This window comes from Pelophylax lessonae, assembly GCF_965119305.1.
Source record: "Pelophylax lessonae genome assembly, chromosome: 1".
Classification (NCBI taxonomy): Eukaryota; Metazoa; Chordata; class Amphibia; order Anura; family Ranidae; genus Pelophylax; species Pelophylax lessonae.
In genome coordinates, this window is record NC_138768.1 from 247,589,558 (window position 1) to 247,607,977 (window position 18,420).

The following is an 18,420-nucleotide window of genomic DNA, read 5'->3' on the forward strand; positions in this document are numbered from 1 at the left end:
GGAAGTTAGAGGAAATCTCAGAAAGTGAGAATTCCCCTCTCTACCCACTGGAAGATTTCTACCTTACCCGTTATAATAGGGACAACTCTAAATCCTTCCATTTCCTCTCACTTTCTCAGTGATAAAAGGTCACCAGTACAAATAAAAGGGATAGATATATATATATATATATATATATATATATATATATATATATATATATACACACACATATACATACATACATATACACACACACATATATATATATATATATATATACACACATATACATATATATATATATATATACACATATACATATATATATATATATATATACACATACATACATACATAAATACACACACACACACACACACACACACACACACACACACACACACACACATACATACATACACACACACACACAGCATAAAGTTTTGACTAAAAGATAAAATAATGTATTAAGTCACTAATTTAAAAACTAAAATCACATATTAAATAAAAAATTTTATTTTTGACTTACCCTAAAATCCATTACTATGATGTTCATTGACAGATACAGCTTATTAATCATTGGGTTTTACTGCCCCTACAGGAGTAGGACACTAGGCAGTAAAAAGTCTGGTTACACCTACGGGCAGTCCCAGGGGGGTAAACTCCCTCTCTCTGCTATAGGTCCTCCGTTTTGTTAGAAGCAGTGTCAGAAGAATTACAACTCCACAGAGGGATGGGTGCTGTGTCCGTCAATGAACATCAGAGAAATGGATTTTACAGTTAGTCAAAAATACCATTTTCTCTTTCGTTCATTGCTCCTGATCTTCTTAACCATTGGGGCGTCCCAAATCAGTGTTAAACATGAGGAGTGGGAACAGCAAAAAAGAAATTCCCAAGGCTAACTATAGCGAACTAGGTAAACAGGACCTCAACCAAAACTGGAGTCTATCTGAAAAAAAACAATACACCCTCAAAGAGTACCAGGTCGTCTAAACAGCAGCCTGCAAAACTTTGTGGCCAAAGGAAGCATCCACAGATGCCAACACATCCACTTTATAGAACTTTTTCAAAGTGTGCACCAACGACCAGGTGGCCGCCTTGCAAACCTGCGTCACTGACGCCTGATGACAGAAAGCCCAGGAGGCACTGAGCACCCGAGAAGAGTGCATCTTGACAGGAAAAGGAGGAACCTGACCTCTGACGGAATAGGCCTGGAACACTGTCTGTCTGATCCATCTGGAAATGGTCACAGAGGAAGCGGACAACCCTTTCCGAGGCCCAGCCATGAGTACAAATAGTGAGTGACCTCCTAAAAGACTCTGTATCTGCCAGGTAGACCCAAATTGCCCAGACCACATCCAAGGCAATTTCCTTTGGATGTTTTGGCCTGGGACACAGGAAGGGCAACAATGTCTTCATTCAAATGGAAATCAAAAGACAACCTGAGGAAAGAACAACGGACAGGGACGAAGAACCACCTTATTTCTGTGTAAGTAAGGTGACCGACAGGATTATGCCGCCAATTCCGACACCCTACGCGCTGAGGCGATAGCCACCAAGAAGGCCACCTTCTGGGACAGCATAAGCAGGGGAATCTCCCAAAGATTCTCAAAAGGAGGACTGAGAACACCAAATTGAGGTCCCAAGGCAGCAACGGAGACCGCACAGGAGGAGCCAAATGCCTATCTGCCTGAAGAAAAGTAAGCACCAGAGAGTGTGTGGGCAAGGGCCATTAAAAGACCTCTAAGGCAGACACCTGGCCCTTGATAGTACTCAAGGCCAGTTTCTGCTCAACCCCCTGTTGAAAGAAGGTCAAGATCAGGGCCACTGAGAAAGAGCGAGGATGAAACCCAAGAGACTCACCATGCAATGTACGACTTCCACGTATGATGGAATATCTTCTTGGAAGTCGATTTCCTAGCTTTTAATAGCTTTGGAATCACTGACGCTGACAAACCTCTATCCATCAACACCTGCTGTTCAACCGCAAAGCTGTCAAAGCTAGGGACCGTAAAGCAGGATGGAAAGTTGGTCCTTGGGACAGCAGATCCTCCCTGAGAGGAAGCTTCCAAGAAACATCAGCAACCAGCCACACCAGATAGGCGTAATAAGCCCGGCGAGGTCAGTCTGGAGCCACTAAGATGCCCAGAATCCCTTCTGGCTCGATCCTGCTTAGGAGTCTTGGCAGAAGCTTGAGAGGAGGGAAGGCGTAATTCAGACGATATGGACCCCACAGGCCACCAGCACGACTGTGGTGTCAGCCAGAGGATCTCGTACCCGAGCCACAAACCTCTGCACCTGTTGAGCCAAGACACCAACAGATCCACCTCGGGAATGCCCCACTGGAGACACAACTGATGAAACCCCTCCGGATGAAGGGGTTCCCTGGCTCAACAGGATCTGATTGTCCAGAGACTGCGGAGTCTTGTCCCATTTGGCCAGAATCTCCCTTTGCAGGGACCTCGTATGGAACTATGCAAACAGAACCACCTTGAAGGTAGACACCATCAGGACCAGCACCCGCATGCAAGTCTGGGGGGATGACCATCTGCTGGACAGCAGGAGACGAATTGCAGCCTGCAGTTTCTGGAGTTTGTCCAGAGGAAGGAGCACTCTGGCTAAGGCCAAGTCCAGAGTCAGACCCATATAGTCCATCTTTGTGGACAGAACCAGAGCAGACTTCTGAAAATCAAGCCAAACTCCCTCAGAGTTCGTATGGTGATTTCCAGGTTTTCCACAAGAGCAGTAGGAGACTCCGCTCGCAGAAGGAGGTCGTCCAAGTAGCCCAGTACCGCGATACCCCGTTGGCGTAAGAGCGCTAGCACCGGGGCTAACACTTTGGTAAAGACCCGCAGAGCAGAGGCGAGACCAAAGAGTAACACCACAAACTGATAATAGTAATTGATACAAATTTTTAAAAATGGTGCCTTCTACTGTTAAATCTCTGTAAATTATTGATACAGCAGCCATCAATTTTGGTATGACCAAAACATTTTGGAAAATAAATTTGAGGTGCTATATCTCAAGGTGCTGTGTGCAATAAATAAACTTGATATACCTAAATAAAAATAGAATGAAATAAATTAAGTGTAAAAAAAATAGTTAATATAATAATAAAATAGTGTTTAAAACATTATATTTGAAGGTGAACAATGAAAATCCGAAAGGGATAGATTAAAATATAAAAAAGTTAATTTAGATTTCCAAAACAGCAATTCCACCAAAGTTTTGACAAAGTGCTCAGTAATATCTTCTTGTTAAAAGGTGCTATTGCTTGATAGTCCTTCATACATCATCCTATTATGGGACTAGCGCTGTACCCTCTATTATGAGCACAGGGAGTCTATTCCACCAATAAGGAGGATATCCCATTTGGAATATATAGCAAAGCAAGCTGGGTCCTGGAGGCCCTTAGTCTTCTGGTGAGTGACCCTCTTATCAATGGGTAAAGGACTATCAAGCACTAACACCTTTTAACAAGAAGTATTACTGAGCACTTTGGCACAACTTTGGTGGAATTGCCATTTTGGAAATCGAAATTAACTTTTTATATTTTAATCTATCACTGTTTAAAACATTATACCAACTATTTTTTTACACTTAATTTCATCCTATTTTTATTTAGGCATATCAATAGTTTATTTATTGCACATAGCACCTTGAGATATAGCGCCTCAAAGTTTTTTTTTCACAAACTGATGATGCTCCTCTCCCACGGCAAAGCGAAGGAAGCGCTGGTGACCGGCACATATTGGAATGTGAAGGTAAGTATCCCTGATGTCGATAGAAGCAAGAAAATCCCCCTGATGCAGGGATGCCACCACCGTGTAAATGGACTCCATTTTGAACTTCTACACCCTCACAAAGCAGTTCAGCGCCTTGAGGTCCAGGATTGGACGCACCTTGCCTTCCTTCCTGGGAACTGTAAACAGGTTTGAGTAAAAACCTTCCTCTGGGTTTAGGCCCTGCCAGCTGAGAAGTCTGGCCCCAGCTTCTACACTAGGGCTGAAAATAGCTGACAAGGCTGAGAAATGAAGTTCTGCAAAGACAGAATCCTCCCTACGTCTCCTGCTGCAGCAAGAGCTCTGGTTCCTCCCTGATGGTTGATGTACACCACTGCTGTTGCTTTGTGTGTCTGCATCTGAATGGGAATGTCCCTCAAGGAGGGAGGTTCAGCAATCTGGGGACAATCAAATTGCCCAGAGATCTAGAAAGCAGATCAAAAGACAGGATTCCACCGGCAGTCCTCTGCAGGACTCCTAACAAGCCCTCCAAGCTGCCTTTTGTTGCGAAGAGTTTGCAGGACATCAAGAGGAAGGAACTTAAAAGCTGGATTCCTATACCATCAGGACAATGATAATCTGGTCCTTAGTACCAGGCGAGTTAGTTTGTCCAAAGACTAAACTGACTTGTCCTATGTCAGAATGTGGAGTTGAAAAGGTCTGAAATAGAAATTAGCAAATAGAACTGCCTTTAAAGAGGCTGCCATCAAGTGCAGAATTTTCATTTAGAGCCACTGTCGGATGGCTCTTGGACTGTTCAGTTTGTATCTTGAAGTGGAAAGTCAGAATTTTTTTTCTTGGGAACAAAGACCCCAGCAGGACATGCAGGTACACTTTTTTGATGTCCATAGAGGCTAGAAAGACTCTCTGATGGAGGGAGGCTATTACCAACCTGCTGGATTCCATGCAAAAAAGTCCCTCAAACATTTTTGTTTTGGCAACTGTTAAAAGGCTGAAATAAAATCACTAAACCTTACTGCCAGTAGAACTATGGAAATAACTCCCCTTTATTGAAAAGATCGGCAAGAACAGCATAGAGGTCTGCTAGTTTGTGTGGAGACAACAGGTAGGTTGCATAATATGAACATTAACTTAACACTAAAAAGGGCAGCTATCCTCCCATATGTACGACTAGCTGAACACCTAGGTTGCCCAAAGATATCTGAATTCCCTAAAAAAAAAATAAAAGATAAAAAAAATAACAGAGTGGAGTGTCAGGACAACCACAATATATAGCTTACCCAGAGTACTTTGATCTTTTCTTTTTTTTCTATAGAATGCAAGCCTCAATAAAGCAGTAACACAATTTACTTTTCTTATCCATTAGACCTTTGCCCACTACAATACACAAATACGTCTAGCTAAGTACATCAAAACAGGGATTCTTACATATTGCTTTATATGAGAAGTCATGCCCTTCCCGTACTGTCCTACTCTGCAAAATATTACATCTTTAAGTGTACACAAAGTACATTCCACTTTTACTAGGTTACTATACTTTAAATAGACATGGACGGGTGACTTGCAAGTTATACAAGCATACACAGAAACATTGTTGCAAAAATACTTGCAATAAACACCATATGGTGGCTGGCTATGTATATATGATAGCTCACTGAATAAACATAGTGATCTATCACAAATATGGGCAAATATGCATATTAAGACTTACAGAGAAGGTAGAGTGAGCAACTAAGCTCCAGCCCACAGCTAAAAAAAAAAAAAAAAAAAAAAAAAAAAAATCATCAGTGACTGGCTGGGGAGATCCACACACCAATTGTTTTAAGTCATGTGTGCGCTCAGCAGCCAAGAGAGATGTCTGCCATGGCCTATGGCATCTGCTTATCTTAAGTAGCTGAATCAAAGCCACTATCACTTATGTCTGAAGCCACCTTAACCACTTACCGCCCGCCCGCCGTCATATGACGGCGGGACGGTGCGGCTATTATCCTGGGCGGACGTCATATGACGTGACCCAGGAAATGCACGGCAGGCGCGCGATCGCGGGCGCGCCGCCGTGCACTGCCGGTGTCGGGGTGTCCCCGGGACACCCCCCGTCACCGGTGTTCCGTGAGAATTACCTACCCGTGAGAAAAACCTACCCCTCGTCACTTCCGGTTCACGGCACTGTATGGAATGCAGCGCTTACATTAAAACAGCGGGGCTGCAATACGAATCATCTCCGCTCGTGTGCCTGTCACTTCCCTCATCTCGGCAACTAAATATAAAAGCGGCGGCGGGTGTATGTAAACATAAATCACGGAGACGCCAGCCGCTTTTATATTTACTTGCCGAGATCAGGGAAGTGACAGGCACACGAGCGGAGATGATTCGTATTGCAGCACAGCTGTTTTATTTAACCGCCGCGTGGGTAGGTTTTTTCAACGGTACACTGTGCTATTTCCATACTAGTGCGCATGCGCACTAGTCTGCTCCTCTGTTGTCCCTTTAGGTATCCGGCCCTGTGAGCATGCGCACTGCTGCGCTGCTCAGCTGTTCCTGGCCGGAAGTGACGAGGGGTAGGTAATTCTCACGGGGTAGGTAATTCTCACGGAACACCGGCAGGGGGGAAACAGCCACTGGGCGTGGCTGTTTCCCACGTGATCGGCTGTGTTCCAATGACACAGCCGATCAAAATGGAGGCGGCCGGGAGATGACCGCGCATGCGCGATCGGGAGCGCGCAGCGCGGTCATGTCGGTGGCACTGTGTTCCGTAGGAACACAGCTGTCACCGGCAGTAGTAAACAGTCACTGACAGTGACTGTTTACTATGTGATCGGCTGTGAATCCATTCACAGCCGATCATAAAATGTAAACAAAGAGCAGTAACTCACTGTTACTAGCTCTTCTCTCCTCATACAGTTTCCAGTGTGAGGGGAGAAGAGCTAGAAATAGTGAGTTACTGCTCTGTACCCCTGTAAAAAGTAAAATCACACAAATAAAGGTCCCCCCACACAGTCCTCAGCCCCCCCCAATGTCACCTGTCACCCAACAGTCACCTCATCAGTGCCCAGAAATTGACACCCATAACGTTCACATGTGAGCGCAGCGATCGCGGGCAGAATCACCGCGATTCTGCCCGCAATCCAGAAATCATTGCAAATTGCGGGACGCCTGTGCGTTGCCCGTGATTTGCAATAGCACCCCAAACGCTGTGCAATGTTGCCGCCATTTCCGCCTGCCGAATCGCGGTAACATCGCGCAAACATCGCATGACGCCCAAAAAAGGTACAAGAGCTTCTTTGGGGCGTCATGCGTTGTTTGCATGATGTTACCGCGATTCGGCAGGCGGAAATCGCAGCAACATCGCACAGCGTTTGGGGTGCTATTGCAAATCACGGGCAACGCACAGGCGCCCCGCAATTTGCAATGATTTCTGGATCACGGGCGGAATCGCAGTGATTCTGCCCGCGATCGCTACGCTCACATGTGAACATAGCCTAAAGTTCACCGGTCACCAGAGACTGCCATCAGTACCGCCGTGCACCATTGCCCGTCACCTGTCACCCATCAGTGACCATCGCCTGTCACCTGTCACCCCATCAATCACCGTCACCTGTCACCCTCATCAGTCATTGTCACCTGTCACCCCATCAGTCATCGTCATCTGTCACCCTATCAATCATCGTCACTTGACACCCCATCAGTGATCGTCACTTGTCACCCCATCAATCATCGTCACCTGTCAGCCCGTCAGTGATTGTCATCTGTCACCCCATCAATCATCGTCACTTGACACCCCATCAGTGATCGTCACTTGTCACCCCATCAATCATCGTCACCTGTCACCCCGTCAGTGATTGTCATCTGTCACCCCATCAATCATCGTCACCTGTCACCTCATCAGTCATCATCACCTGTCACCCCATCAGTCATCGTCACCTGTCACCCCATCAGTCATCGTCACCTGTCACCCCATAAGTCATCGTCACCTGTCACCCCATCAGTCATTGTCACCTGTCACCCCATCAGTCATCGTCACCTGTCACCCCATCAGTCATCGTCACCTGTTTGCCATATGCATGCAATCACTTACTGACCGCCTAACGACTATATGCGTCGGCCATTAAAAGCTAAATACTGGGGTTATGGCAGCAGATAGCCCCCATAACCCCGGTATTTTTTGAAACGGCGGGCGGTCGGCTTTCAGATAAGGGTGGTCCCAGTGGCGGATTCGCCGCGGAATTACCCTTACGGTGCAGGGGAAGAGGTGCCCCCCCCCCTCCTGCCGCGTCCCAGACGTTTTCCCAGCTTACCGGACCCGCCGGCAGCGGGGAAAACTATCCGGTCCCGGATCCTCAGAGACAGGAAGTCGAGTGAGGGCAAGATGGCCCTCACTCAACTCTATGGTCTTGGAGGACCGGAGCTACGTCAAAAGACGTTGCCTAGCAACCGGTTTAAAGGGCCGCTTTTTTTTTTGCTTTTTTTTTTTTCCTCTTTCAACAATTTTTTTTTTTTCTTTTCTTTTTTAGTGTAGTTGTGAGGTGTGAGGTCTTTTTGACCCCAGATCTCACAATAAAGAGGACCTGTCATGCCTATTTCTATTACAAGGGATGTTTACATTCCTTGTAATAGGAATAAAAATGATCAAAACATTTTTTTTTTTTTAAACTGTGTAAAAATAAAAAAATAATAAATAAAATAAATAGGAAAAAAAAAAAAAAAAAAAAATTTAAAGCGCCCTGTCCCCGTTAGCTCGCGCGCAGAAGCAAACGCATACGCAAGTCCCGCCCACATATGTAAACGGTGTTCAAACCATACATGTGAGGTATCGCCACGATCGTTAGAGCGAGAGCAATAATTTGAGCCCTAGACCTCCTCTGTAACTCTAAGCTAGTAACCTGCAGAAATTTTTAAAATGTTGCCTATGGGGATTTTTAAGTACCAATGTTTGGCGCCATTCTGTGAGCATGCGCAATTTTGAAGCATGACATGTTGGGTATCTAATTACTCGGCGTAACATTATCTTTCACATTATGGAAAAAAATTGTGCTAAATTTACTGTTTTCTTATTTTTTAATTCAAAAAAGTGAATTTTTTTCAAAAAAATCGCATCTGGAAGACTGCTGCGCAAATATGGTGTGATAAAAAATATTGCAACGATCTCCATTTTATTCTCTAGGGTCTCTGCTAAAAAAAAATATATAATGTTTGGGGGTTCCAAGTAATTTTCTAGCAAAAAAAATGATTTTAGCTTGTAAACAACAAGTGTCAAAAATAGGCCCAGTCTTAAAGTGGATAAATGGACAACTTTGTGTAAAGCGCTACTTGGATGTTAGGCCTATGTGTGTGGCCAGGCTGTCAAAAAGTGTTACACATGTGGTATCGCCATACTCAGGAGGAATAGCAGAATGTATTTTGGGGTGCAATTTTTGCTATGTACATGCTATGTGTTAGAAATATTGCATAAATCGACAGCTTTGTGTAAAAAAAAATGTGTTTTCATTTTCTTTCCACATTTTCCAAAAACTTGTGGAAAAAAATGACATATTCAAAAGACTCATTATGCCTCAAAAATTATACGTTGGGCTGTTTGTTTTCCAAAATGGGGTCATTTTATGGGGGTTTCCATTGTCCTGGTGCTCCAGGGCCTTCAAAAGTGCGATAGGTTGTCAGGAAATTATATGTGTAATTTGTGCTCCTAGAATGCCGGACGGGGCTACTTGAATGTTAGGCCTCTGTATGTGGCCAGGCTGTGAAAAAGTCTCACACATGTGGTATCGCCATACTCAGGAGGAGTAGTAGAATGTGTTTTGGGGTGTAGTTGCAAGTATACATGTGCTGTGTGAGAGAAATAACCTGTTAATATGGCAATTTGTAAAAAAAAAAAAAAAAAAAAAAATCTTAATTTTGCAAAGAGTTGTGGGAAAAAATGACAACTTCAAAAAACTCACCATGCCCCTTATTAAATACCTTGGAATGTCTACTTTCCAAAAAGGGGTCATTTGGGGGGTATTTGTACTTTCCTGACTTTTTAGTGTCTCAAGAAATGAGATAGGCCTTCAGTACATCAGGTGTGATCAAGTGTGATCAATTTTCAATGATTCGCACCATAGCTTGTGGACTCTATAACTTTCACAAAGACCAAATAATATACACTTATTTGGGTTATTTTTACCAAAGATTAGTAGCAGTATAAATTTTGGCCAAAATTTGTGAAGAAAAATGACTAATTTGCAAAATTTTATGACAGAAAAAAAGAAAAATGCGTTTTTTCACGATATTTTCAGTCTTTTTTTATTTATAGCACAAAAAATAAAAAACCCAGTATTGATCAAATACCATCAAAAGAAAGCTCTATTTGTGTGAAAAAAAGGACACAATTTTTGTATGGGTACAGTGTTGCATGACTGAGTAATTCTCAGTCAAAGTGTGAGAGCGCTGAAAGCTGAAAATCGGTCTGGGCAGGAAGGGGGTGAAAGTGCACTGTAGGCAAGTGGTTAAGGCAAAAGTGCTACATTAATGTGATCATAATTTAACCAATTGCATATATTATATATATATATATATATATATATATATATATATATATATATATATATATAGTGGAAATAAACCACCTAAGAATATTGGGGCCCCCAGGAGCTTTTGCCATGATGTACAATATTACTCAGTATATTTGCACCATTATGACATGCTTATCTTAGGATTGCCGTTCTTCAGCGATATGAGTCACTTTCCCCCTAGTCCCCAGTGATTTCATCGTCGCCCAGTCTTCTGTGTTCAGAGCCTTAGGCCTGCTCAATTGGTTGGGCTGAGATGAAAAATGTGCCACGCATGCTAATTTACAGTGATTTGTGCATGCATGGCTTAGTGTATACACTTAACAAATGAAAGCGGAAAAAACAGGGAGAAGCATTTACAGCACAAGAGACATACAGGGTGTATTCGGTCCTTTGAAGAAAAATTTATGTGGTGCCAAAACAAGTGCTTTTTCTACTTCACACTGGGAAGATTTAGGCCATCCATGAGCGGTTCGAATCTTGGCCGAAACTGGCAGAGATTCGAACCATTAATGGGCAGGCTGAAATTGAGCCATGTTGATCAATCAGTCAGCTTTGGTAAAACCAGCGTTACAGATTCGCTTTCGATTATTGCAAGCGGCTGCTATAGCTGCTAGCGATAATGACGGTCTTCTCCCGGTGGAGACAGCTTCCCCCGCCGGGAGCAGACAATAGCTAGGCAGAAGGGATGCCCCTGTGAGCACTGTCTGTGCTGTTGGGGGAATCATGCAAATTCATTTCCTGCAACCCTTGGATTTTTCGATTATCCTGCTGACGTGTGATCAATCTATTGATTATCACTTCTGATCGAGCATTTTAACCACTTCTGGACTGCCCACCGCATATATACTGCGGCAGGGCAGCCCGGCTGTGCAAAATCACGTATAAGTACATGATTTTGTGCAGGGGTTCCAGGGAATTAGACACAGCGGGAGCCAATCAGCTGGTCCACGGCCGCAATGGTCCCTGGTCACCTGCGATCGTGCAGGAGAATGACAGAACGACCGTCTGCCTATATAAACAAGGAAGATGGCTGTTCTGTCACAGAGGAAGAGTGAGATCTTTTGTTTCAGCTAAGCTGAAACACAGATCTTCCTTATCCTCCAGCACATCCATCCCCCACACAGTTAGAAAGCATTCCCTAGGAGCACACTTAACCCCTTGATCACCCCCTAGTGTTAACCCCTTCCCTGCCAATGTCATTTATACAGTAACAGTGCATTTTTTTTAGCACTGATCACTGTATTGGGGTCACTGGTCCTCAAAAAGTGTCACTAAAGCCCCGTACACACGTATCGATTGTCGTTTGTAAATATTCGGCCGCCGACCGATCGTAGGCTTGTTAGTATGATGCTTCCGACAGCCGACAGCGCATTTTCGGCCGAACAGAATCTGTCATGCAGACTTTAAAATATTTGTTGGCCGTCACCAGAACGGCCAATTGTTCGCCAGTCAGTACAGATTTAGGCCGACAGACAGCAGATTAGCAAGACTGGGCATGCTGAGAAAAGAAAAAAAACAAGGAAAGTTAACCATCACATGACATCACTTCTGCAGTCGGCTGTTGGCCGACAAAATTCGTGTGCAGTCTTTTGCAGTTTTCAACAGACACGACAGCCCTGGACAAAAGACGGCCAATCATTCGGCCGACGATCAGTACGTGTGTACGGGGCTTTAGTGTCAGATTTGTTCGCCGCAATGTCGCAGTCCCGGTAAAAATTGCTGATCGTCGGGATTATTACTAGCAAAAACAATAAAAAAATAAAATCTATTACATAGTTTTTAGACGCTATAACTTTTGCGCAAACCAGTCAAAATACACGTACCGTATTTGCCGGCGTAGAAGACGACTTTTTAACCTTATACGCGGAGTATAAAATGTGAGGCCCAAAATGAACGTCCCTAAATCTCTCAGCCCGCTGGATGTGCGGTAATAATGTATGTACCGTAGCGGAGTAAAAAAATGTGAGGACTACGGTACTTTACATGGCCCAAAACAAACCTCCCCAATAATCTCCGAGCAGGGTAAGTACACAGGGAGTAATCTCTCAATGCGCTGAATGTGTGGAAAATACTGTACCGGTATGTACTGTAGCTTCGGCTACATACAGTATACCGCGCTGAGCCAATCATGATGAGAGATGTATTCGATTAATAAATACAAAGCAAGCTCGAATTGAAAATTAGGGGGTCATCTTATACGCCGGCAAATATGGTATTAGGATTTTTTTTTTTACCAAAAATATGTAGCAGAATACATATTGGCCTAAATTGATGAAAAAATATGAATTTTAATTTTTTTTTTTTATTGGGAATCTTTTATAGAGCAGAAAGTAAAAAAAAAAAAAAAATATATATATATATATATATATATATATATATATATATATTTTTTTTTTTTTTTTTTTTTTTTTCAAAATTGTCGGTACTTTTTTGTTATAGCAAAACAAAAAAGAAAAAAAAACGCAGAGGTGATTAAATACCACCAAAAGAAAGCTCTATTTGAGGGGGGAAAAAAAGACATCAATGTTATTTGGGTACAGTGTCGCACGACCGCACAATTGTCAGTTAAAGCAAGGCAGTGCTGTATCGCAAAATATGGCCTGTTCCTTAAGGGGGGTAAAACCTACCGGAGTTGAAGTGGTTAAACGTGCTTTGGGTTTGATTTACTAGGCGCAAAATGCAGTTTACTTTCATGGGTAATTTCCCCAGAGCTTAGTGAATGAGGTGAAAGTTCTGCTGACTTTCATCATCCAAATCATATGAAAGCATAATTACTTTTTTCCTTGCACAATTGGGTTTTCTTTGCATAGTGAATCTTCACCACATTCACTAAGTTGGGTGAAAATTCCCTTTCAAAGTGAACTGCCTACAGTATCCCATTAGTAGATCAACCACAATGGCTTTCTTGCTGTGCATACCCATGTATCAGCATCATGTACAAAATGTTCAATATAACACAGAATTTTGTGTCTCTCTCATTTCTTTCATTGTCAATTTTTTGAAAACACCATCCAAGTATTTCTGCTGAATCATTTTAAAGTTAATCTCGGGCAAACTTGTGCGAACATAAATTGGCTATAAATTTTACTTCCGTTGTCACGATCCTCTGAATAAAGTCTCCCCAGAACAGTCTTTCCACTATGTATGCGTGTCTTAAAAGATCACCTTAAAAACTGCCAGAAAGTCATATGTGTAAGCCTTACCTGAGTCTTCCTTATTCTTAAATTCACAGAGGATCTGTTGGCATTATCATCATGGTCAATTGTTTGCTCAATAGCTATATGAAAAGGAAGCAATATAAGAAATGTGAAAAATGGCATAAACATAAAACATGCCACAAATCTGGCATTAGCTGTTGGAAACTCAAATTAACACAAAAAATCTTTCCCACTTTTAAAACTAAAATAAAGTGAAGCCAAAAGCTGTAGGGATCAACAGAAGACATGTATTTGAAGTGAACCCCTCCCCCTCTTTTTCCTACCCTGTCCTTCCGGTACACCGAATACCCTTGGATATTGGCCAGCCAGTCATGTGAGGGGTCGAACCAAATCTCCGTTATTCCCAGAAGGTCTATGTCCTCCTCATGTACTAACATTTCCAACTCATCCATTTTATTAGCTAGGCTCCTGGCATTAGCATATACCCCTCTTAGTTTTACGGAAGTTAAACGTGATTGGTGGTTATGTTTATTCCTGTTTGGTCTGAGGTTTTCCCGCACAGATCTACCAATTGACGTTATGGCCCTACTGTCGCTGCTGACTCTAATACTACCTTCTGTCCTTTGCTCCCTCCTGACTGACTCTACTTCTGAGCCCTCCCCCCCGTCTCCTAGTATAAAAGCCCCTCCAACTTGGTGGCCATCTTTCTCCCCAAAAGAGCTGTACCGTCCCCATTAAGGTGCAGCCCATCCTTACTAAAGAGCCGGTAGCCGACTGAGAAGTCAGCCCAGTTCTCCAGGAACCCAAATCCCTCCTTCCTACACCAATTCCTCAGCCACTTGTTAAGTTCCCTAATCTCCTTCTGCCTCTCTTGTGTGGCTGGAGGTACAGGCAGTATTTCAGAGAAAACCACCTTGGAGGTCCTATTCCTCAATTACCTAAGTCCCTGAAATCGTTCTTTTAATCTTCCTTTTACTTTGTCATTAGTGCCCACATGCACCATGACCACTGGGTCATCCCCAGCCCCGCACAATAATCTGTCTGCCAGATCTGCGATGTGCCGAACTCGGGCGCCCGGTAAACATACTGTTCGGCTATCGAGATCTTTTTGACAGACTGCCCTCTCTGTCCTCTTGATAATTGAGTCCCCAACTACCACAACCTGTCTAACCTTTCCTGAGTCACGGCCCCAATTCTTCCTGGAGCCGCCCCTCCGCCTGCTCCAGCACTGCCACCCTGAGCCGATATCCCCCTCAACCTGCAACTCGGCAAATTTGTTAGGGTGTACCAACTCAGGGCTGGCCTCCCTGACGCTCTTCCCACTAACCTTCCTAATGGTCACCGAGCTGCGTACCTCTGCTGCTTGCGTCTCCTCTACTCCTTCCTCCTCTATGCTGGCCCCTGCCAGCGCCTGATAGGTAATGTCCAAGCTACTTTCCAGGTTGTTGATGCAGTGTCTCACTCGGTAAACACAATTGGAAACCTGCACCCTAAAAATAACAAGTTGGCAAAGAAAGCCTTCAGGCCTCTATACCTACAGGTTTTCTTTAACAATCACAGTTTTTTTTTTTTTTTTGGGGGGGGGGGGGGGGGGGCGTGCATTTTACACAATCATATACATCTATATTTCACTCATTGTAGCGCTTTGATTTCCAAACAGTGGAGACTGAATTCTTTAGATTCTTACCAAATTGTTTCTTTACTAATTTAAAGTAACATTGGTGTATAACCTTATAGCTATGTTGAGGAAATTATCTAGGGGACACTAGTTCTTGTGACCTGGGGGGCCTCAAGGAATTGCCCTAATTTGCAGAGATTTCCTCTCACTTCCTATTTGGCTAAACACCGATAGATTTTAGAGAAAAAAAAAAATCTTACAGGGGTTAAAACCCTCCCTTACTCTATACAAAATGTATAAAAGTTTTGCCTATAGTTCTACTTTAAACTACCCGGGTCCAATTTTTTTTTTGCAGCTAAGTCAGGGGGGAGGAGGGAGGGTGATACAGAGGAGAGCAGTGGATTATGGAGGCATGTAAACTGACCACAATGTCAGGGCTCAGCAGCCATGATAAAAGGTGGTCAGTTTATAGAGGGGAGGGCAGAACCAGGCAGGATCAGCCAGGTATTTTAGATGAAGACCTATTAACATTCAGTGTCCAGAAATGTAATTCTCAAGAGAAAGGGGCTTCAGCATTTGTTTGCTAAGAACACAACAGGGAACATCTATAAAACAGTTGTTAGAAAATCCTTTTGGAAGAAGACCAGTTCATATAATTACACTAAATATACATCAGGGAGGGACAGCATCCTGCACCTTCCACAGCCGAACTGAAAGTCACCTCTGTCCGTATTTTTGGAACGGACTGATGCTTTTTGTCTGCACATTGCTGCAAAACTAAAAAACCTGTAGTTTTGGTCGCAAAATAACGGAATTTTTGTAAAATCTTACCTGTAAAATTCCTTTCTCTGAGTCCTCCGACAGTCGCCGCCTCCTCTAAGTCATCACAATTGGGTATTGTCCACCTATCCGTAGGAATAGCTAGGCATATAGACTTAGTCAAAAGACAAAAGGCATTAGCATGTACACACCCACGGGGGCTGTCCCATCTGGCCAATACCCCCCTGCATCACCACTCCCAACTCAGTTTGGTAGCATAGCAGTAGGTAATAAGAACCCCAAAAAGAGGGGCGGGGGCGGCGACTGTCGGAGGACTCAGAGAAAGGAATTTTACAGGTAAGATTTTACAAAAATTCCGTTTTCTCTTACGTCCTCCGACAGTCGCCGCCTCCTCTAAGTCATCACAATTGGGATGTCCCAAAGCAGTATAGACATGAGGGGTGGGAGACGCAACCATAGAAAAGGCAACGCAGTACCCACATCAGAGAAAGAATTCTTACACGCACTGTAAGAACCAACTGGGCAACAACAACAAACAATGCTCAACAGGAGCAACAGCCCAGGAAAGCAAATGCCAACAGCCAGGGACCCAGGAAAAAACCAAGGGTCCATCATGGCACAGCCGCACTGAGAACTTTGCGGCCAAAGGAAGCATCAGCTGATGCCAGAACGTCTACTTTGTAGAACTTGGAAAAAGTGTGCACCGACGACCAAGTCGCCCCCCGCCTTGCACACCTGGGCCACCGAGGCCCGATGCCAATAGGCCCAGGAAGTACTCAAAAGACCTGGTAGAGTGCGCCTTAACAGGGAAGGGCGGAACCCGTTCCTTCAAGGCGTAAGCCTGCTCAATGGTCTGTCTGATCCATTTGGCAATAGTTGCTGCGGACGCAGCCATGCCCTTCCGAGGTCCCTCAGGAAGGACAAAGAGGGAATCCGTCTTCCGAAAGGATTCCGTAGACTTCAGGTAAACCCTGATCGCCCTAACAACATCCAAAGAATGCAAGGCAATCTCCTTCGGATGTTTAGGCTTCGTACAAAGCGAAGGCAGGACAATGTCCTCATTAAGGTTATAATCAGAGATCACCTTGGGAAGGAAGGATGGGGGTGGTCACAAAACCACCTTATCCCTGTGAATTATCAAGTAAGGGGAACGGCAAGACAACGCCGCCAGTTCCGACACTCTACGAACCGAAGTGATCGACCACAAGAAAAGCAACCTTTTTCGACAGCAGAGGCAACGATATCTCCCTGATATTCTCGAAGGGAGCCCGCTGCAAAGCGGACAGGACCAAATTGAAGTCCCATGGAGGTAAAGGCTCCTTTCTAGGAGGAGCCAAATGTCGCACACCTTGAATGAAGGTGCGCACCAAGGAATGAGACGCCACAGGGCGTTGGAAAAGGACCGCCAGTGCTGACACCTGGCCCTTTATTGTGGCCAGCGCCAGGCGCTGATCCACTCCAGACTGGAGGAAAGCCAAGATCCTCGACACCGAGTAAGAACGAGGGGAAAACCCCCTGGACTCACACCAGGTGAAGTAGGCCTTCCAGGTACGGTAATAGATCTTACCAGAGGAAGATTTCCTAGCCTTGATCAGGGTAGGAATAACCTCAGGAGATAGACCCTTGTCCTTCAAGACCTGGGTCTCAACAGCCAAGCCGTTAAAGCCAGCGACCGTAAAGCAGGGTGGAAGATCGGACCTTGAGACAGAAGATCTTCCCGCAGAGGCAGGCGCCACGAAGGTGCCACTGCCAGGTGAACAACGTCGGCGTACCAGGACCGGCGAGGCCAGTCCGGTGCCACCAGAATCACCATGTGCAGTTCCGAGGCCAATCTGCGAAGGAACCGGGATAGTAACTGAATCGGAGGAAAGGCGTACATCAGACGATACTGATGCCAAGGGGCCACCAACGCATCCGAGGCGTCCGCCAACGGATCGCGCGTTCTTGCCACGAAGTTTTCCACCTTTCGGTTTAGCCGGGATGCGAACAGATCCACATCTGGGGATCCCCACTTCGCACACAGCATCTGAAAGACCTCCGGGTGCAGGGACCATTCCCCCTGGTCCAGGGTCTGGCGGCTCAGATAGTCGGCCTGCCAATTGTCCACACCCGGAATGTGAACTGCCGAGATCGCCGGGACATGAGTCTCGGCCCAAGACAGAATGTCAGTCACCTCCCGGGCCGCTCAAGCACTCCTGGTGCCCCCTTGGTGGTTGATGTAAGCCACCGCGGTAGCATTGTCCATCTGTACACGAACAGGCAGGCCCTGGAGACGGTCCGACCACTGGAGGAGACAGAGTTTTATTGCTCTTAGTTCCAGCACATTTATCGGGAGGGAGGATTCCTCCTCCGTCCAAGTGCCCTGGGCAGACAGGTTGCCCAGGACTCCACCCCAGCCCGACAGGCTGGCGTCCATGGTAACCACTGTCCACACCACCGGGCGGAAGGACTTGCCTTCCGCCACCGCCGGGGACTGGATCCACCACAGAAGAGCCAATCTGGTCTGGCGACTCAAGGACACCTCCAGATCCAAGGACTGAGGAAGTCTGTCCCACCTGGCCAGGATCTCCGTCTGGAGAGCCCACGTGTGGAAC

At 44.9% G+C, this 18,420-nt stretch overlaps 1 protein-coding gene across 1 annotated transcript in view; it reads right to left on the minus strand.

The window, feature by feature from the left end:
* The window catches only part of STX2 (syntaxin 2), a 121,698-nt gene that overhangs the window by 55,941 nt on the left and 47,337 nt on the right, over positions 1-18,420 (minus strand). The window contains exon 5 of the mRNA XM_082267026.1: positions 13,474-13,547. Within this exon, the coding sequence (XP_082123152.1) occupies positions 13,474-13,547 (74 nt within the window). The remainder of the gene's footprint in view (positions 1-13,473; positions 13,548-18,420) is intronic.